The sequence below is a fragment of the Oncorhynchus masou genome, chromosome 6 (genome assembly GCF_036934945.1).
Source record: "Oncorhynchus masou masou isolate Uvic2021 chromosome 6, UVic_Omas_1.1, whole genome shotgun sequence".
Classification (NCBI taxonomy): domain Eukaryota; kingdom Metazoa; phylum Chordata; class Actinopteri; order Salmoniformes; family Salmonidae; genus Oncorhynchus; species Oncorhynchus masou.
In genome coordinates this window covers 76,184,678-76,206,100 of record NC_088217.1, presented here as the reverse complement: position 1 = coordinate 76,206,100, position 21,423 = coordinate 76,184,678, and the positions used below count along the sequence as shown (strand labels likewise).

Sequence of the window (21,423 nt, the reverse complement as noted above, 5' to 3'; positions counted from 1 at the left end):
CTAAATGCCATTGGAACTATGATTGGAACCAGTTTCTATGATCTGATGAGACTAAAATTGAGATTTTGAGGGTTTGGTGTAAGAAGTGCCATGGCCATGCAGAAAAGAACCTAATCCACACTCTTTTACTTCCAAAGGCCACGGGAACCTTGTTAGGTTACATGGCATCATGGACTCCATCAAGTACCAGAAGATTTTACTTGTGCCAGGAGGCTAAAACTAGGTCGTCATTGAATCTTCTAGCTGGACAATAATCCAAAACATACCTCCAAATCCACACGAAAATGGTTCACTGACCATAGAATCAAGCATTTGCAGTGGCCATCCCAGTCCCCTGACATAAACCCCATTGAAAAAACTGTGGGGTGAGCTGAAGAGGAGAGTCCACAAGCAAGGACCAAGGACTCTGAAGGATCTGGAGAGGGTTTGTATAGAGGAATAGTCTCAAATCCGTTCTCTTCCTATGTGTTCTCCCACCTCATCAAACATTATATGAGATGACTCAGAGCTGTTATCTTGGCAAAGGGAGGGTGCACAAAGTACTAAATGCAGGGGTGACAATTATTGTGAATAAAATAATATTTTTTTGATGACGATACATTTTTTTTTAACTATTTTAACTCAGTTAAAGGTTATATTCATATGATATTTTGAATGTAAGATCAAGCTGATAAACAACAATTACATTTTTTCAGCCTTTTTTGTTCATATTTACCTAAGGTGACAATAATTCAGGAGGGCACTGTTCCTATTTCTACAGTTGATCATACTTTCTTAAAATGATGTATTAGTCTAGGCAATCCCAGACCTAGGATGGAACATTGTTAACATTATGGGAGGTATGAAACCCAACCTTGTCTGCCTAGAGAGACTAATTTATTATCCAATTCAGAAGATGAACTGCTGATAAAATAAAAGCCTGCCTTTGTTATGATTTGTTTTGTTATACCCAGATATCATTCATAGAACCGTGGCCATTGAAATGTTATATAATAAAACAAAATATTATTCTAACGTTTTAGGAGGGTTTTTATCAGACATAAGCTTTTATTGTGCTTTTATTCGATTCAAAACCGGAAATACCCTTTTTGTGTTGCACCTCCTCAGAACTGTGTTTACAGCTACACGGTCCTGATCTCCCACGTGTTCTTACGTACTAGGTTCCTAGCTAGCTGTCCCGGATGTAAACAATATATTGACCACAACAATCTTGACGTTGTAGTTTAACCTGCCCTTGAACTTTGTGACAGATAGCTATATTTGCGACATTATACGACATTAACGACATTAATAGAGACACTTGCAACCAACAACGTTCCCCGATTGGTTGGTAGCAAATGTTATACGAAGTAACGTTAACGTTTGCTAGCTATAGCCACATCGTGTATTTTTCGGTGGTTGACGTGTAAAGTTGCAGTGCTATTGCTTTCAAGGAAAACGTCGTCCATCTAATGAGAATGGTGCACATTCTAAGAATGTAAGAAAAGCACAAACAACACTGACAGGTACAGTATGTTAACGATTTTATTTTATTTAACCTCTAATTAACTAGGCAAGTCAGTTAAGAACAAATTCTTATTTACAATGACGGCCTACACCGGCCAAACCCGGACGACGCTGGGCCAATTGTACGCCGCCCTATGGGACTACCAACCACGGCAAGACGTGATACAGCCTGGATTCCAACCAGGGTGTCTGTAGTGATTCCTCAAGCACTGAGATGCAGTGCCTTAGACCGCTGCACCACGTGGGTTAACAATGGGAAGCATGGCATTGTTGCATGGCTCTAGCTTACTGTGTGTGTGTGTGTGTGTGTGTGTGTGTGTGTGTGTGTGTGTGTGTGTGTGTGTGTGTGTGTGTGTGTGTGTGTGTGTGTGTGTGTTTAAACCATTAGATTGTGGTTAGATTTACAACATTAAATTCTGTAGTTATATGATTGGTTTTAGTTCTGCAGGAATAATTTGTCAGGGCATGTAAAACATCCACATAATACACTTTGCAATGTAACTAAGTATCCCTCCCCATCCGCTCTCTCCCCAGCCATGGCTGGTCTCTTCCACAGAAGGTTGCGTCTAAGAACTTCTCTCAGGTGGATGAGTCCCTTCAGCACTGCCTCACCTCCAGCCGTAGTCAGAACTTTACCCCCAGGCTTTAGCAGCGGCCTGCTCCAGACACCCAGGCCCGGGTCTTGTGTCGTCCGCTGTCGGGAGCTCCATGCTGGGGAAGAGAGACCCACCCCGTCACCCACAGCTGCCCCAGAGAGGAGGCCTTTCTCCAGGGTAACTCCAGAGGACATGGCCTTCTTCAGCAAGATAATACCAGGCAGGACCATCACTGACCCAGATATACTGGAGGCCAGTAATGTGGACTGGCTAAAGTCAGTGAGAGGTGAGAAAGAAAGAGAGGGGGAGGGAGAGAGCGAGAGAAACAAATAGTACAAACAAATATGAAAATGTATGCACTCACTCCTTTATGTCACTGTGGATAAGAGTGTCTGCTAAATAACTCAAATGTAGAAAGATAGGTCAGAGGAGGGAGATTGTGGAGGAAAGAGCTTGCTATCTTTGTCTCCTCTGTAGCGTTGTTAGGAACTGTTTATGTTATTGTTGTATTGAGTTGATGTGTTGATCTCCTCTCTCTGTCTGTGCAGGTTTCAGTGAGGTTCTGCTGAGGCCCCAGACTACAGAGGAAGTTTCTCAGATCCTTGGGTATTATTCTCCAGTCTTCTAGTGTATGAAGCCAGGTTTCCTCTTCTGTTGCAGTGTTACATGACTGGTAGCAGGCAGCGTACCTGTGTTCTAATGTTGTGTTGCATTCCTCCTGTAGTTACTGTAACAGTCGTAACCTGGCAGTGAGTCCTCAGGGTGGTAACACAGGGCTGGTGGGAGGCAGTGTTCCTGTCTATGATGAGATCATCCTCTCTACCGCTCTCATGAACAATGTCCTCAACTTCGACTCTGTCTCCGGTCAGTATCGTCTGTAATTTTAGGGTTACTGTCACTATTCATTGGTCAGTTACACGTCAAATTTCCTGTTCCAATTCTCCAAGTTTTGCCCTAGTGTTTAACAGTCCAATCCAGTTGAGCCAGACTCACCCCTCTCTCTTCCTCCTGCTAGGTATTCTGTCGTGCCAAGCAGGTTGTGTGTTGGAGAACCTGTCTCTTTACCTAGAGGACAGGGACTACATCATGCCTCTGGACCTGGGGGCAAAGGGAAGCTGCCATATAGGAGGCAACGTGGCCACTAACGCTGGAGGACTGAGGCTGCTACGCTACGGATCCCTACGAGGGACAGTATTAGGACTAGAGGTGGTCAGTAGGAGGGGTGGGGGGGCAGGGGGCTATGCCTTTTGAAATTCAACTAACTATAAAGGACAGCACCAATACACCAATGTGTGTGTATTTGTGTGTAGGTGCTAGCAGACGGGAGGGTCCTGGACTGCCTAGCCACCCTGAGGAAGGACAACACAGGATATGACCTCAAACAGCTGTTCATCGGGTCAGAGGGCACGCTGGGGGTCATCACCGCCGTAACTATCCTGTGTCCACGGAAACCTAAAGCCGTCAACGTGGCCTTCCTGGGTGGGTGTGACCTGACCTCATGACCCCTTTTGACCTTGTAACTAGTGATCATCTGATATCACAAATGCATCCTCCTTTTGACTTATTTATGTTTACACACTCTCACGCAGTCCAATATAGGACGCATGTGATATGTTTCTTCTGTGAGATGATCGCCATGACAATTTAATGTGATGATATGATCGTGTGTGTGTGTCCAGGCTGTGAAAGTTTTGAGCAGCTGCTGCAGACCTTCCAGCTGTGTAGAGGCATGCTGGGAGAGATCCTCTCAGCCTTTGAGTTCCTGGACAAAGAGTGTATGAGACTGCTGAACACACACCTAAAACTGGCTAACCCCATCACAGGTACACACACACACAGATTTTCTAATGCTTTTGAACGTTCTAGTAATTGTTTGTTTCAGTAATTCTAACACTGATTGGTTCAAAGCCTCTTATCTATTTCTTGCTTTGTTCCGCAGACTGTCCGTTCTACATCGTCATAGAAACGTCCGGCTCTAACCCCACCCACGATGAGGAGAAGTTGCACCAGTTTCTGGAGGAGGCCATGACATCATCCCAGGTTATCGACGGGACCGTAGCAACGGACGAGGCTAAAATCAAGGTGACTTTCGTTTATAAATATGTTGATATCAAATTAAAGAGAATCATTAAAAAGAATGATAAAACATTGGAGGGTGCAAGACGTTGCCTCAATGTGTTTTCCTGTGTGTGTTTTCCTGTGTGTGGGTTCCTGTGTGTGTTTAGGCTCTCTGGTCACTGCGTGAGCGGGTAACAGAGGCTTTAACTCATGATGGTTTCACATATAAATACGACATCTCACTTCCTGTGGAACGGATCTACCAGCTGGTCACAGATATGAGAGAACACCTGGGAGACAGGGCCAAGAGTGTGGTGGGATACGGACACGTTGGTAAGACTGTGTGTGTGTGTGTGTGTGTGTGTGTGTGTGTGTGTGTGTGTGTGTGTGTGTGTGTGTGCGCATGCCTGACTGTGTGTGTCCTCTCCTCCCACCAGGTGATGGTAACCTCCACCTGAACATCACCTCTCCTACCAAAGATCCCGACCTCCTGGCATCCATCGAACCCTTTGTCTATGAGTGGACGGCCCGTTTCCAGGGCAGCATCAGTGCAGAGCACGGCCTGGGCCTGAAGAAGAGGAACTATATTTACTACAGTAAAGCCAGCCTGGCTGTCGCTCTGATGGGGAACATTAAGATCATGTTAGATCCCAAAGGCATTCTCAACCCTTACAAGACCCTGCCGGACGACCTGCAATGACCATATTGCTCCTTCCCTGATTAACTTAACTTAAACACCTGACCTGACCTTCACTCAACTCTCATAAGACACTACCAGTTGACCTTTCACCCTGCACGACCATACCCGATGAACTCAATGAACCCTGACCCAAACCCCCCTCCAGACTACAGACCACCTCCACTGCTGATTCCAGGGCCCAGTTTCACAAAACCTTCTTAACAAGAAATGTCTTACTTTTTTGCATAAGAAGTGTTTTGTGAATCTGGGCCCAGGTCTCTGGTAGGGTGTTATTGTTGTGTAAAGGTACTGTAAGGTTTGTCTAGGCTAGGATTCAATCTGATCTCACTTTGTCGGCAGTGCACGTTTTAAAAGCAATGTTTACGAGTTCACAGAGACAACATTCACAGTATACCCTGCATATTTTTATTTATTTTTTATTTCACCTTTATTTAACCAGGTAGGCTAGTTGAGAACAAGTTCTCATTTACAACTGCGACCTGGCCAAGATAAAGCATAGCAGTGTGAACAGACAACACAGAGTTACACATGGAGTAAACAATTAACAAGTCAATAACACAGTAGACAAAAGAAAAAAAAAGAAAAGGGGAGTCTATATACATTGTGTGCAAAAGGCATGAGGAATTGCGAATAATTACAATATTGCAGATTGACACTGGAGTGATAAATGATCAGATGATCATGTACAGGTAGAGATATTGGTGTGCAAAAGAGCAGAAAAGTAAATAAATAAAAACTGTGGGGATGAGGTAGGTGAAAATGGGTGGGCTATATACCAATAGATTATGTACAGCTGCAGCAATCGGTTAGCTGCTCAGATAGCTGATGTTTGAAGTTGGTGAGGGAGATAAAGGTCTCCAACTTCAGCGATTTTTGCAATTCGTTCCAGTCACAGGCAGCAGAGTACTGGAACGAAAGGCGGCCGAATGAGGTGTTAGCTTTAGGGATGATCAGTGAGATACACCTGCTGGAGCGCGTGCTACGGATGGGTGTTGCCATCGTGACCAGTGAACTGAGATAAGGCGGAGCTTTACCTAGCATGGCCTTGTAGATGACCTGGAGCCAGTGGGTCTTGCGACGAATATGTAGCGAGGGCCAGCCGACTAGAGCATACAAGTCGCAGTGGTGGGTAGTATAAGGTGCTTTAGTGACAAAACGGATGGCACTGTGATAAACTGCATCCAGTTTGCTGAGTAGAGTGTTGGAAGCAATTTTGTAGATGACATCGCCGAAGTCGAGGATCGGTAGGATAGTCAGTTTTACTAGGGTAAGCTTGGCAGCGTGAGTGAAGGAGGCTTTGTTACGGAATAGAAAGCCGACTCTTGATTTGATTTTCGATTGGAGATGTTTTATGTGGGTCTGGAAGGAGAGTTTGCAGTCTAGCCAGACACCTAGGTACTTATAGGTGTCCACATATTCAAGGTCGGAACCATCCAGTGTGGTGATGCTAGTCGGGCATGCGGGTGCAGGCAGCGATCGGTTGAAAAGCATGCATTTGGTTTTACTAGCGTTTAAGAGCAGTTGGAGGCCACGGAAGGAGTGTTGTATGGCATTGAAGCTCGTTTGGAGGCTAGATAGCACAGTGTCCAATGACGGGCCGAAAGTATATAGAATGGTGTCGTCTGCGTAGAGATGGATCAGGGAATCGCCCGCAGCTAGAGCAACATCATTGATATATACAGAGAAAAGAGTCGGCCCGAGAATTGAACCCTGTGGCACCCCCATAGAGACTGCCAGAGGACCGGACAGCATGCCCTCCGATTTGACACACTGAACTCTGTCTGCAAAGTAATTGGTGAACCAGGCAAGGCAGTCATCCGAAAAACCGAGGCTACTGAGTCTGCCGATAAGAATATGGTGATTGACAGAGTCGAAAGCCTTGGCAAGGTCGATGAAGATGGCTGCACAGTACTGTCTTTTATCGATGGCGGTTATGATGTTGTTTAGTACCTTGAGTGTAGCTGAGGTGCACCCGTGACCGGCTCGGAAACCAGATTGCATAGCGGAGAAGGTACGGTGGGATTCGAGATGGTCAGTGACCTGTTTGTTGACTTGGCTTTCGAAGACCTTAGATAGGCAAGGCAGAATGGATATAGGTCTGTAACAGTTTGTGTCCAGGGTGTCTCCCCCTTTGAAGAGGGGGATGACTGCGGCAGCTTTCCAATCCTTGGGGATCTCAGACGATATGAAAGAGAGGTTGAACAGGCTGGTAATAGGGGTTGCGACAATGGTGGCGGATAGTTTCAGAAATAGAGGGTCCAGATTGTCAAGCCCAGCTGATTTATACGGGTCCAGGTTTTGCAGCTCTTTCAGAACATCTGCTATCTGGATTTGGGTAAAGGAGAACCTGGAGAGGCTTGGGCGAGGAGCTGCGGGGGGGCCGGAGCTGTTGGCCGAGGTTGGAGTAGCCAGGCGGAAGGCATGGCCAGCCGTTGAGAAATGCTTGTTGAAGTTTTCCATAATCATGGATTTGTCGGTGGTGACCGTGTTCCCTAGCCTCAGTGCAGTGGGCAGCTGGGAGGAGGTGCTCTTGTTCTCCATGGACTTCACAATGTCCCAGAACTTTTTGGAGTTGGAGCTACAGGATGCAAACTTCTGCCTGAAGAAGCTGGCCTTAGCTTTCCTGACTGACTGCGTGTATTGGTTCCTGACTTCCCTGAACAGTTGCATATCGCGGGGACTGTTCGATGCTATTGCAGTCCGCCACAGGATGTTTTTGTGCTGGTCGAGGGCAGTCAGGTCTGGAGTGAACCAAGGGCTGTATCTGTTCTTAGTTCTGCATTTTTTGAACGGAGCATGCTTATCTAAAATGGTGAGGAAGTTACTCTTAAAGAATGACCAGGCATCCTCAACTGACGGGATGAGGTCAATGTCCTTCCAGGGTACCCGGGCCAGGTCGATTAGAAAGGCCTGCTCACAGAAGTGTTTTAGGGAGCGTTTGACAGTGATGAGGGGTGGTCGTTTGACTGCGGCACCGTAGCGGATACAGGCAATGAGGCAGTGGTCGCTGAGATCCTGATTGAAGACAGCGGAGGTGTATTTGGAGGGCCAGTTGGTCAGGATGACGTCTATGAGGGTGCCCTTGCTTACAGAGTTAGGGTTGTACCTGGTGGGTTCCTTGATGATTTGTGTGAGATTGAGGGCATCTAGCTTAGATGTCTGCTCAATCGGAAATGACCTTAAGTGGCGCATTGTCCAAGTCCGTGATCGGATTGAATCCCGGCCCTAGTGAACTACCTCTGATACGCAACTCTACCCTGCACTGATGAGGCCCCAGTAGACCAGTCTGATTAGGGGGCTAACCGTGGCCATAGTTCTCTCATTGTACAAGTGTCTGATCAACCTCTAATATAAGCATAATCTGTGTACATTCATTGTAAATAGAGCAGATTATATTTTTTTACCTAATCAGTTTATTTTACCACCAGAATTGAAGACAGCAGATGGTGTTTGGTAACAGTGCAGATATTGTTTTATTACATGTAATATATATATATATATATATATGTGTGTTTTTAAAATGTACAGCAACAACATAAGCTCATTTTGTGAATGAATACAGAATCTCTAAAAGCTCTGTACGGTTGGTTCTTTTTATGTAAATAATTGTGCATGCTCGTTTCCCCAAAGGGACCCATAGATGCCCAATTCCAAATGGACCCTTAACCCCTACACTATAAGCAATATGGTGGCTGCACCTTGCCCTCTGATGTTAAAAGCTCAGTGGAGTTCTCCTTTTTCAATCTTGTTCTGAGGGCAGAATAAATGTGATTGGTTGGATGTAGGCAGAGTTTGCAGCAACAGGTGAATGTCAAATAAAGAAAGGCTTGTTTGGTGGTAAAACATTTTATTTTATTCAGCCTTTATTTAACCAGGCAAGTAAGTTAAGAACAAATTCTTATTTACAATGATGGCCTACACCAGCCAAACCCGGACGACGCTGGACCAATTGTGCGCCCCCCTATAGGACTCCTAGTCACGGCCGGTTGTCAAACAGCCTGGATTCCAACCAAAGTGTCTGTAGTGACGCCTCTAGCACTGAGATGCAGTGCCTTAGACCGCTGCGCCACTTGGGAGCGGTAGAGGGTGTACAGAATTAGTTTTGACACACAGTCACTAGTTCGAAACCCAGTGTGGTTTCAGTTCACTAACCCAACGTACTTAACCAATCACATTCCCAATCTACTGTCATTCTGACAGACTTGACTGAACAGCGTTATATATGTGCAGTAAAAAGACTGATGGCTCCCCCTAGTGGCGCAATGGACTAGGTACAGGGACCAGAAGGTACGTTCTGATCTTGTTGATGCCCTGATGTTCAAATCTCAGTGGTTGTCTTCTAATTCCATTCATATTTCTTGCTTTAACGTAACCAATCACCTTGGTTAGCTGCCCTCTGAATAAGGGCTGGATTAATTCCGTGTAGTGGAAGATCCGCGTTAAAATGTAAAGGTCATTTCCGATTGAGTCGACATATGCAGCGTTTACCGCATTGTTTTACGTAGGGAGACGATTCGGCATGCACTGATATTGGTTGAGGGACGAGCGACGCGGAGTGATGACGCCATCTGACGTGAGACAATGGTGTTTACGGTGAATATTGTCTCCCGAGAACTCAGGAACGTTACCTGTAAATTTCAATCGAGCTCTAACATGGATTTTCCGCGATACGGATCTAATCCAGCCCCTAGAAATACACTAATCTGCCTTTAAAACACATTTTCTCTCTTGACCTCCTTGAGTAGATAGAAGTTGCCTGATACAGGGTCTGATATGTCATCCCCGTAGTGGTTAAGGTTAGGATGTGGGTAGCATGGTAATCTGTGGTTAGGGGAAACTTCTACCTGGAACCTTTAATTGAGCGACTCCTGTTAGCTTCAGTACCAGTGTGAAAACAGATCACTTCACAGAGTCTTATAGAGGGGCTCAACGTTAAAAATCTTGTTACAAGTACAACCTTATTACAAACACATTTTCCACAGACACGGTTCCTTACAGATTTAAGGTCAGAATTCAATCCAATCAGTTACACCTCTGACCCCCAAAAGGAGCAATGTGTTTTTCAGCTAACCAGGCTACTGCGGATCTGATTTAATCCTGGCTTTTCCTGTCAAACTTTCTCTCAAAAGGAACAAGTCTGTTTCCTATGTATTGGCGATCCTGTTCACTAATCCCGATCAGGTAAAGTCCTGGCTGAGCAGAATCATTAGGTACATGTGATTAAATTTGCCTGACACTCTGGCAGGGCCGGTTCCAGGCATAAGTGACATGAGCGGGCACTAAGGGCCTCCGGGATCCCCCCCAAAACAGGAACTCAGCCGGGTCTCAATTTACCATTGAGAGTAAGAATAGTAGAATATACCAGCTGCCATTTAGAAATGTTATTGTGCAACAGCAGTTTCAGTGTCAGTCACTCAATTAACCATGTCAGCTAGTCTAGCCACCTATCTAAACATGGCTAAATACCGACAGGGCACATGCCCGGGGGCCCCATTGATTGTCATTCTCACTCAGATATCATATTAACATGACGTGTTAATAGTGTAGTGTAGAATTACAGGAAATTGGCAAAATGTGTTAATGTTTCCGTTTTCTCTCTGCCCCAAACTTCTGAGGTCCAATCCAGCCGTTTGTATATCAATATCAAATCATTTCTGGGTAACATTTAAGGCATACTTCATACTTCAGGATTTTGGCAATAAGCCCCCCTTTTTTTGTTGTCATTTAGCAGACGCTAAATGACAAAAAGCGACTTACAGTATCCAGAGCGATTTACAGTAGTGAGTGAATACAACTCCATACCTTTTCTACTTCCCCATAGTCAGATTAACTCGTGGATACCATGTGTCTACGTGCCGTTTGAAGGAAGTTATTAACTAGCGTTAGTGCGATTGCTAGCTAGAATTAGCACCTGCTAGTAGATACCTTAGACTAGTTAGCATTGGCTCACGAGACAACCTCCAACTGACTTCATACGGGAGGCAGAGACATACAAATGGTATCCAGTCCATCCAACTCTGGGGAAGGAGATAAAGGGCTTCATTGGTCAAATACAGAAGAATCCCTTTAAGTACCTGTGATTGTTTAATTAAAATGGTCGAAAATAGCTTCTTAGCAAGAGCACTTTCTAAAGCAAAAAAACTTTACTAGCACTGTCTGAGTGGAAAACTAAAAGTGTTATTGGGAGAGGTTTGGAACTCTTTATTGGTCTATTAACTCATTTACCACATGGTGATGTCACCATGGAAGGCTGAAACTTCCACCAAAACAGGCTGAAATTCCAAACAGCTACTACACTAAAAGGGCATTTTCATGTTCACAGTATTATTCCAACCTCATACTGTGGAAATATATAGAACACAGGAAAATCACTTTAAAAAAAACATTCGCTCTCCTCTGTAAAGAGGGGGGGCAATAAAATGTTTTGTCGCAAGGTGAGGGGCCCCACAACCAAATCTGGCTTAGGGCCTCAAAGGCTACAGCCGGCCCTGCACTCTGGGTTGGGAGAGTTTTTCACTTTTGAAACAAGTCAAGGTGAAAACTCTGCAAACATGGCGCAGGTCTGAAGTAAATCAAGAGCCCTGGGTGGAATTCTACAAAGCATACAATACTGAATCAGTATGTGGTTCCAATATTTATAACAATAATGCATTCACAGCTCACAATTCAAAGCATGTGGAGGCATATCTCCTGACTTCCTTTTTAAATACACAATGTCTTACCAGCCAAAAAACTGCATTTACATGGGTACATAAAGTTTCCTTGTAATCAGTTTTCCCTTACCAAGACTCCCGAATTCCTAGTCATAACATTACAAATCATCATAGTCCCACCCTACACATAAAGCACACTACATAAATATTTTAATATAGAGTTCACAACCACAGCTTTCATTTGATCCTATTGGCTCTGTTCCTGTGTAACTGAACTCAAGATTGTGTGTGTGTTCGTTCGTGTGTGTAGCTACATTGGAATACACATCTGATTGTCTGAGTAGAGCAACATAATATGATTGGCTGAACATTGAAACGACAAATGGGCAGAAGTGCGTGTGTGTAGAGGGTCTGAGCCCCAGCCTTAACCCCTGCAGCGTGCACAGGCCTTTAAAGCAGGGTAAGGCTACGGTAACACCATCTCACACTGAGTGACCAGCTAGTTCAGTTCAGCATTCAGCCAATAAGGATATCAACATTCATGTTCAGTAGCAGCAGCTGTGTCCATCTGATCTGGCATCTCTACTCTCCTGCCTTCTTTCTATCTCTCCTCTGGCAGTCATCCTCCTTTCCTTTCCTCACGACTTCTTTCCTTTCTCCAGGGAGCTATGGATCTTGTTCAGGGTCTTTTTGATGCGCAGGGCTGTGAGTCGAGCCGAGGGGTTCTGGTACCAACACTCCTTCATCAGTTTCACCAGGGCACACAGGGTCTAGAGCGAGAGGGTGGGGGGGAGAAAGAGATAGGGAGACAGAGAGAGGAGAGAGATGGAGAGGGTCATTGTAAGTTGATACACAAGAAGACAGGGTTTGAAACACAGAAACCTGAGAACGGATTACCTTAATGTAGTGTTACCGTTAAGGTCATGGTACCAGTGTGTGTGGTCATTTAACGGTCATGTAGTGGTCATACTCACAGGGTCGGAGAACCAGCGGTTGGGGATGAACGGTCGTTGTTGTTCCACACATACCACCTTCCTCATGTCCTCAAAGCTGGGGTCGTTAGGCACCTGGTCATAGAATGGAGGCCTGTACTCCTCCACAATACCTGTTCACAGAGGTAAGAAGACATCTAGTGTTAGGGTCAATGGTTACCGGGGCTAGGTGAAGGAAAGGGGACGAGGAGAGTAAGCCACTTGACGTCAGAGGTTTCTGAACTATTTTATGTAATAAAAATATTACTAGTCCTCACCATTGCTGTAGGTTCTCCTAGCGATCTCCCACAGCACCAGACCGAAGGCCCAGATGTCCACTCTCTTATAGGCATCAAAACAATCTGTCTGGATGGACTCATCCAACACCTCAGGAGCCATGTAGCGCTTGGTGCCCACCTTGGGGTTGTTTCCTACATCCAGCTGGTTGTCTGACTGGGAGTGGGTTACCGCCAGGCCTGTTTCGAACAGGGTGAGAGGAGAGAAACTGGTCAGTACTGGCACAAAATGGCTACTGTGGGTGCCCTGTTTATTTTTTGTTATATGGCTCTGCATCTATCAATGTCTGACATATTTCTTTCACATTGGATTTATGTACCGACACTAATTAGTAGCATGTAAAGACAGACACTCAGACACACACACTACTGACCCAGATCAGCTATACAACAGCGTAGCTCCTTGGTCACCAGTATATTCTTGCTCTTCAGGTCTCGATGAGCGATGGCCGGCTTCCCCTCGGTGCCGAAGATCTCCGTGTGCAGGTGCACCAAACCGCACGCCACCGACGTCGCCATCGCTAGGCCCTCCCCCGTCTCCACGGGAACCCTCTGGAGGTAGTCATAGAGCGAGCCGTTGTCATGGTAATGTGTGATAAGCCAGAGCTGGGTGCTGGAGTTACGAGACGTCATGTCTGACGCCATGAAGCCTGGAAGGAAACGGAGGTCAAATATCTTACCTAATAACTATTATTTTAATATTACCATCGGGTTCTCCCTAGGAATTTTTAACAAGGTGCTGCTGCTGAGTACGGCGGGAGATTTTTTAACACTTGTAATGGTTTTACAGGCCATTCGGAAAGTATTCAGACCCCTTGACTTTTAGCACATTTTGTTACAGCCTTATTCTAAATTGGATTCTACACAAAATACCCAACAATGACAAAGCGAAAACAGGCTAAGACATTTTTGCAAATGTATTAATAAGAGAATTATATACATACATATTCAGACCCTTTGCTCTGAGACTTGAAATTGAGCTCAGGTGCATCCTGTTTTCATTGATCATCCTTGAGATCTTTCTACAACTTGGGAGACCACCTGTGGTAAATTCAATTGGAAAGGACATGATTTGGAAAGGCACACACCTGTCTATATAAGGTCCCACAGTTGACAGTGCATGTCAGAGCAAAAACCAAGCCATGAGGGTCAAAGAAATTGTCTGTAGAGCTCCAAGACAGGATTGTGTCGAGAAACAGATCTGGGGTACCAAATAAACTGAAAATAGCTGTGCAGCGACACTCCCTATCCAACCTTACTTTTTTTTGTGTGTGAAAACATTTCTACAAACCTGTTTTTGCTTTGTCATTATGGGGTGTTGTGTGTAGATTGAGGGGGAACAATGACTTAATCCATTCTAGAATAAGGCTGTAAAGTAACAATGTGGAAAAGATCAAGGGGTCTGAATACTTTCCGAAGGCACTGTATATAATAACGCTGACCATTATTAAATATTATTTGAATATTACCATTTCATATCTTAACATTGTTCAATATGCTGTTGTGTGCTTGTGTCCAATAAAGCATGTGGGAGCTGGATGTGGGTTAGAGAGCGAGATGGACTCCTACTCACCCAGTATGTTCTCGTGTCTCAGCAGCACTGTGTTGTAGATCTCAGTCTCCCTGAACCATGACCTCTCGTCCCGGGAGGAGAAGATTTTCACAGCCACGTTCTCCCCCTGCCACTGACCCCTCCAGACCTCTCCATAACGCCCCTTCCCTAAAGACATGGGGAGAGAGACCTCATTCGTTACAAAACCCATGTTTACATTTCTGTTATACAGTGGGGCAAAAAAATATTTAGTCAGCCACCAATTTGTGCAAGTTCTCCCACTTAAAAAGATGAGGCCTGTATTTTCATCATAGGTACACTTCAACTATGACAGACAAAATGAGGGAAAAAAAATCCAGAAAATCACATTGTAGGATTTTTAATGAATTTATTTGCAAATTATGGTGGAAAATAAGTATTTGGTCAATAACAAAAGTTTCTCAATACTTTGTTATATACCCTTTGTTGGCAATGACAGAGGTCAAACGTTTTCTGTAAGTCTTCACAAGGTTTTCACACACTGTTGCTGGTATTTTGGCCCATTCCTCCATGCAGATCTCCTCTAGAGCAGTGATGTTTTTAGGCTGTTGCTGGGCAACACAGACTTACAACTCCATCCAAAGATTTTCTATGGGGTTGGCTAGGCCACTCCAGGACCTTGAAATGCTTCTTACGAAGCCACTCCTTCGTTGCCCGGGCGGTGTGTTTGGGATCATTGTCATGCTGAAAGACCCAGCCACGTTTCATCTTCAATGCTCTTGCTGATTGAAAATCTCACGATACATGGCCCCATTCATTCTTTCCTTTACATGGATCAGTCGACCTGGTCCCTTTGCAGAAAAAAAGCACCAAAGCATGTTTCCACCCCCATGCTTCACAGTAGGTATGGTGTTCTTTGGATGCAACTCAGCATTCTTTGTCCTCCAAACATGACGAGTTGAGCTTTTACCAAAAAGTTTTATTTTGGTTTCATCTGACCATATGACATTCTCCCAATCTCCTTCTGGGTCATCCAAATGCTCTCTAGCAAACTTCAGACGGGCCTGGACATGTACTGGCTTAAGCAGGGGGACACATCTGGCACTGCAGGATTTGAGTCCCTGGCGGCGTAGTGTGTTACTGATGGTAGACTTTGTTACTTTGGTCCCAGCTCTCTGCAGGTCATTCACTAGGTCCCCCCGTGTGGTTCTGGGATTTTTGCTCACCGTTCTTGTGATCATTTTGACCCCACGGGGTGAGATCTTGCGTGGAGCCCCAGATCGAGGGAGATTATTAGTGGTCTTGTATGTCTTCCATTTCCTAAGAATTGCTCCCACAGTTGATTTCTTCAAACCAAGTTGCTTACCTATTGCAGATTCAGTCTTCCCAGCCTGGTGCAGGTCTACAATTTTGTTTCTGGTGTCCTTTGACAGTTCTTTGGTCTTGGCCATAGTGGAGTTTGGAGTGTGACTGTTTGAGGTTGTGGACAGGTGTCTTTTATACTGATAACAAGTTCAAACAGGTGCCATTAATACAGGTAACGAGTGGAGGACTAACTTAAAGAATAAGTTACAGGTCTGTGAGAGCCAGAAATCTTGCTTATTTGTAGGTGACCAAATACTTATTTTCCACCATACTTTGCAAATAAATTCATTAAAAATCCTACAATGTGATTTTCTGGATTTTTTTCCCTCATTTTGTCTGTCATGGTTGAAGTGTACCTATGATGAAAATTACAGGCCTCATCTTTTTAAGTGGGAGAACTTGCACAATTGGTGACTGACTAAATACTTTTTTTGCCCCACTGTATGTGTTTGTCTGTTGTGATTCTATGTACCTACACACACCATTAGGCTGATATAATTGTTGCATTTTTACATACCTACACACTCCATCAGGTTGATTTTATTGTTGCGTTTCTACGTACCTACACACTCCATCAGGCTGATCTGTCTGGCTACAGTTCTCTGGACCAGGAAGGGCAGGCCTGAACCACTGCCTGACGTACAGGAGTGGTCCAACAGCTCCTAGAGAGAGAAGTGGGGGAGAGACAGAGGTCATCAGGGTCATCTCTATAAAATACACGCAAACAAACTCATACAAGTCTTTTCTTCTTACAGCCAGAGTGCCGTCCCCAACATTAGAAGTGATGAGTCCGTCAATCGCATCCTGTTCTGGGTCAAACTCCTGTAGTCGCTGTAGCCTGCCGTGGTGCAGCCTCCTGCAGCCCAACACAGATAGGACTGACAGGAGGGTAAGGATCACTACTGGACCCAATACAAACAGGGCCAGAGTCTCCACACGATACCTCACAGGCTCTTCTTCTGGAGCTGGAGGGAGAGAAAGGCAGAAGAGAGAGAGAGAGAAAATGTTATCACTATAACTGGACCCAGCATGCAATGAAACAAGCCAAAGTCTTTGCTTTTCTTAAAAGTAGTTTAAAGGGTGCAGTTCCCGCCTGTAGCGAGGAGGGGCAGTAGTGAGCTGGCGGTGGCGTTGCGGTTGCACATGAAGCTGGAACAGCAGAGCAGGGCATGGCTGAGGGAGGAGGCCGTAGAACAGATCAAACGGGTCTTCTCTGATCCCTGCAGGCAGCCCCGTGTTACTACGGCCCCATGGCTACTGATCGCCACCGACGAGTAGCACTGAGAGCCCTCGCACTGGGGGGAGTTGAGGCAGCCGCTGCCCTCACACACACACAGCAACTGGCCATCTAATAGAGAGAGAGGAGAAGAAGAAGGGGAGAGAGTTAACACACATGCAAAGCAAATGTCCATATGAGAGAGAGAGGTAGATATACTTTACATCTACCTTCGGCCAATGTCTGCAGGGTCTGTAGCAGCAGGAACAGAAAGACACAAAGACCCATTTGGTTCACTGCACTGTAGGGGAGAGGGAGACGGTCAGCTCTCAGAACTGGTCACAGTCATTTTATTTCCTCTCTTTAAGGGACACAGTGGCTTTTGTCTCAATTGATCGATCCTCTGCAGCATGTGAGTGAATTAGACTGGGCTGCAACTCACAATGTTGACAGGGAAAAATACATAGCCACACTATGTTGTCTTAGGGATCTTTTTATGTAGTGTTGTAGTGTCTCTCGTCGTGATGTGTGTTTGGGCCTATATTTATATTCCCAGCCCCCGTCGCCGCAGGAGGCCTTTTGTCTTCTGGTAGGATGTCATTGTAAATAAGAATTTGTTCTTAACGGACTTGCCTACTTAAATAAAGGTTAAATAAAACATTTAAAAATAAACAAATAGCAGAATATAAGATCCACATTAGACCATGGATTGGGTCAATTTAATTTCTATTTGGAGAGGAATTGAAACTGAATTGCTATTCACTCTCTGAATAGACTGAATTGCATTGGAACTGACCCAAGCCCTGGTTAGATATGGGCTTACTACTAGCAGGTCTTACTTGTAGTGGTCCAGTTGGGATGCTCTGCTGTGCCTTAGGGCTCAGACATAGCCAGTCTGGCCTCTACAAATTTCCGGAGGGGACAGGAGAGAAGCCAAACAGTAGCAGGATTCAGTTAGACACATTCTCATATCAGGTAGCCATCATACACGTATTACTGCTTATTTTATAGCCGGGTATCTCAACTGCACAACACATTAATGATGTGATGTACATCAGTCTAGGAAGTACAAAACCAACACTGTGGTAAAGTTACTGGATTGACTCTTTCAGTCACCATAAAACATAAAGCATAGCTAGTTAGACAGCGTTACCTAGCGAAAATGTTCTAGATATCTAGTTGGCTGGACATGATTTGTGTTATGCCCTGGAAGGTTTAGTGGAAGCTAACTGGCTCGCAGCCAGTCTCCACACATCTGTTCTCCTCGGCCATCTAGCTAGCTACTGTTCGCTAACGCAGGCTAGCTAGTTATGGCATGACACAAATCATGTCAAGCCAACTAGATATCTAGAACATTTTCGCTAGCATTGTTGAATACTCCTGATTGGCTTGAAGAACATTCTAGAGTGTGCATTATGTAAGGGATAATCAACGAGTTCTGTGAAAAATAATGAACGACGTGGGAGGTGTGTTCCACGACGCGCTAGAGGAGTGAACTAACATTCTAGAGTTGCATTATTTTTTTAGAGAACGCATAGAGCCCCGAGTTCATTATCCCTTTCATACCATGACTACAATTTAACACATTTGCTGCTATGAATGTGTTTAACATCTAGTAGCTAGCTAGTTTACTAGAGTAGACTTGGTAACCAAAAATACTTGCTAGTTCAGCTAACCAAACCATCAGTCCTTGCTTGCTATTATGAAAATCTAATTCAGCAACGAAAATAATGTTTTCAATTAAAATTTTGCTTTCAAAAGCAGCTCGTACATCTAAGAATGAACTTAGCCATCGAATTCTACTGTGCCGATATACTGTGCGTTATTTAAAGCAATAAGGCCCGAGGGGGTGTGGTATATGTCCAATATACCACGTCTAAGGGCTGTTCTTATCACGACGCAACGCAGTGCCTGGATACAGGCCTTAGCCTCTGTATATTGATTATATACCACAAACTCCCAAGGTGCCTTATTGCTATTATAAACTGGTCAACGTAATTAGAGCAGTAAAAATAATTTGTCATACCAGTGGTATCCAGTCTGATGTACCACGGTTGTCAGCCAATCAGTGTTCAGGGCTCAAACCACCCAGTTTATAATGGGCTTTATATCCTGGGTGGTCAAGCCCTGAATGCTGATTGGCTGACAGCCGTGGTATATCAGACCATGTACCACAGGTATGACAAAACATGTATTTTTACTGCTCTAATTATGTTGTTAACCAGTTTATAATAGCAATAAGGCACCACGGAGGTTTATGGTATTTGGACAATATACCACGGCTAAGAACAGCCCTTAGCCGTGGTATATTGGCCATATACCACACCACCTCAAGCCTTATTGCTTAATTATACCATGGCATTGTTGAATACTTGAAGGGCATTCTAGAGCGTGCATTATTTCAACTGGATGTTTTAACACATTTCTAGCAGCAAACGTGTTAAATTATGACCATGGTATAAAAGGGATAATCAACTCGATAATCAACTTCCCTTTTTCCAAAATTTGTTCTGTTACAGACTTATTCTAAAATGTATTTTTTTTAAGATATCCAATCTACTCACAATACCCCATAATGACAATGCGAACAGGTTTAGAATTCTTTGCAAATGTATTAAAAATAAAAAACAGTAATACCTTATTTACATAAGTATTCAGACCCTTTGCTATGAGACTCGAAATTGATCTCAGGTGCATCCTGTTTTCATTGATCATCCGAGATGTTTCTACAACTTGATTGGAGTCCACCTAGGTTAAATTCAATTGATTGGACATGGTTTGGAAAGACACACACCTGTCTATATAAGGTCCTCCAGCTGACAGTGGATGTCAGAGCAAAAACCAAGCCATGCGAATCAAGGAATTGTCCGTAGAGCTCCGAGACAGGATTGTGTCGAGGCACAGGTCTGGGGAAGGGTACAAAAAAAATCTCTGCAACATTGAAGGTCCCGAAGAACACAGTGGTCTCCATCATTCTTAAATGGAAGAAGTTTGGAACCACCAAGACTCTTCCTAGACCTGGCCGCCCAGCCAATCTGAGAAATCGGGGGAGAAGGGTCGGCGAGGTGACCAAGAACCAGATGTTGACTCTGACATAGCTCTAGAGTTTCTCTGTGGAGATGGGAGAACCTTCCAGTAGGACAACCATCTCTGCAGCACTTCCCCAAGCAGGCCTTTATACTAGAGTAGCCAGATGGAAGCCACTCCTCAGTAAAAGGCACATAACAGCCCACTTGGATTTTGCCAAAAGGCACCTAAAGGACTCTCAGACCATGGGAAACAAGATTCTCTGGTCTGATGAAACCAAACTCTAACTCTTTGGCCTGAATGTGAAGCGTCACATCTGGAGGAAATCTGGCACCATCCCTACGGTGAAGCTTGGTGGTGGCTGCATCATGCTGTGGGGATGTTGTTCAGCAGATCGAGGGAAAGAGGAACGTAGCAAAGTACAGAGCTACTTAATGAAAACCTGCTTCAGAGTGCAGGACCTCAGACTGGGGCAAAGGTTCACCTTCCAACAGGACAACGACCCGAAGTACACAACCAAGACAACGCAGGAGTGGCTTCGGGACAAGTCTCTGAATATCCTTGAGTGGCACGGAATTGAACCCGATCGAACATCTCTGGAGAGACCTGAAAATATGAGGCGACGCTCCCCATCTAACCTGACAGCGCTTGAAAGGATCGGCAGAGAAGAATGGGAGAACCTGTCCAAATACAGGTGTGCCAAGCTTGTAGAGTCATGGTGCTTCAACAAAGTACTGAGTAAAGGGTCTGAATACCTATGTAAAATGTGATATTTCAGTTTGTATTCTCTACACATTTGCAAAAATATTATTTTTTTTTCCTTTTGGCTTTGTCATTATGGGCTATTGGGTGTAGAATTGGGGGCGGGGTACAATTTAATCAATTTTAGAATAAGGCTGTAACGTAATAAGATTTGGGAAAAGTCAAGGGGTCTACACTATCTGAATGCACTGTATTATTGTATCAAAACTTCTAGTTAGCGAACGTTTACTTGCTGTTTTATTACAATTTACTATAAGCTATTGGCAATTTCGCTACCCTAACGTTGAACCATCTTAACGTTAATTGTTCTAGCTCAGCTTCGTTAGCATGCCCTTAGCTAGCTAGTAGCAGCTATCTCCCCAAAAGCTTGCGAAATGGTGCTTACCTGGGCTTAATTAACTGATTTGGGTAGGGATAATCCAAATTAGCGTGCTCGTTAGTTCAGTTGCTTTTACTATAAAAAGGCTGAACGAACCGACCACCACCCACAGGCTTCTTGTTGGGTCGTGCAGTTCTAGCGCAACAACATGACGTCACAACAACGTTCCCGTTATAATGCATTGTGGGTACCCCAGTCCTCAAACCATTTTGGGGTTCTCCCCAGTACAAAGTTATTTTATTTTTGTTTAGGTGTTTTTGTACACACATCTCATGTAATTCATTGAAGCATTTACAATGAGTGTCTGATGTAGCTCAACTCTGCAGGGGACTAGACAGCCAGGTAGCTAGACAGATCAAAGCA

General features: G+C 44.6%; 2 protein-coding genes across 3 annotated transcripts; one reads left to right on the top strand and one right to left on the bottom strand.

Annotated features, from left to right (window-relative positions):
* The first annotated feature begins 1,171 nt into the window (after positions 1 to 1,171).
* On the top strand, positions 1,172 to 8,437 carry d2hgdh (D-2-hydroxyglutarate dehydrogenase). 2 transcript variants are annotated; one of them, XM_064969766.1, is made up of 10 exons: positions 1,172 to 1,505; positions 2,041 to 2,388; positions 2,651 to 2,708; positions 2,827 to 2,966; positions 3,118 to 3,311; positions 3,413 to 3,581; positions 3,782 to 3,925; positions 4,042 to 4,184; positions 4,328 to 4,493; positions 4,598 to 8,437. In XM_064969766.1, exons 2-10 carry the CDS (start codon positions 2,043 to 2,045, stop codon positions 4,858 to 4,860), a joined length of 1,623 nt encoding a protein of 540 aa, XP_064825838.1. In that variant the 5' UTR covers positions 1,172 to 1,505; positions 2,041 to 2,042; the 3' UTR covers positions 4,861 to 8,437. The 2 variants fall into 2 exon arrangements, with proteins under 2 accessions (XP_064825838.1, XP_064825839.1); XM_064969767.1 differs by lacking the exons at positions 1,172 to 1,505; positions 2,041 to 2,388 and having other exon boundaries at positions 2,673 to 2,731.
* A 3,044-nt stretch (positions 8,438 to 11,481) lies between these two features.
* LOC135542655 (activin receptor type-1-like) lies at positions 11,482 to 21,217 on the bottom strand. The gene is made up of 11 exons (XM_064969769.1): positions 21,067 to 21,217; positions 17,732 to 17,794; positions 17,123 to 17,193; positions 16,770 to 17,024; positions 16,430 to 16,641; positions 16,239 to 16,338; positions 14,354 to 14,500; positions 13,155 to 13,430; positions 12,763 to 12,960; positions 12,488 to 12,618; positions 11,482 to 12,283 (listed from the first exon to the last, which is right to left on the bottom strand). Exons 3-11 carry the CDS (start codon positions 17,178 to 17,180, stop codon positions 12,152 to 12,154), a joined length of 1,509 nt encoding a protein of 502 aa, XP_064825841.1. The 5' UTR covers positions 17,181 to 17,193; positions 17,732 to 17,794; positions 21,067 to 21,217; the 3' UTR covers positions 11,482 to 12,151.
* Between the last annotated feature and the right edge of the window lie 206 nt (positions 21,218 to 21,423).

What these genes read in the sequence shown, in the direction of transcription:
- d2hgdh (XM_064969766.1), top strand. Translation starts at nt 2,043, where the DNA reads ATGGCTGGTCTCTTCCACAGAAGGTTGCGTCTAAGAACTTCTCTCAGG. An exon ending in CTGGCTAAAGTCAGTGAGAG is followed by an intron (nt 2,389 to 2,650) that starts GTGAGAAAGAAA and finishes CTGTCTGTGCAG; the next exon opens with GTTTCAGTGAGGTTCTGCTG. An exon ending in CAACTTCGACTCTGTCTCCG is followed by an intron (nt 2,967 to 3,117) that starts GTCAGTATCGTC and finishes TCCTCCTGCTAG; the next exon opens with GTATTCTGTCGTGCCAAGCA.
- LOC135542655 (XM_064969769.1), bottom strand. Translation starts at nt 17,180, where the DNA reads ATGGGTCTTTGTGTCTTTCTGTTCCTGCTGCTACAGACCCTGCAGACA. An exon ending in CCTGCAGACATTGGCCGAAG is followed by an intron (nt 17,025 to 17,122) that starts GTAGATGTAAAG and finishes TCTCTCTATTAG; the next exon opens with ATGGCCAGTTGCTGTGTGTG. An exon ending in GAGACACGAGAACATACTGG is followed by an intron (nt 13,431 to 14,353) that starts GTGAGTAGGAGT and finishes GTTTCCTTCCAG; the next exon opens with GCTTCATGGCGTCAGACATG.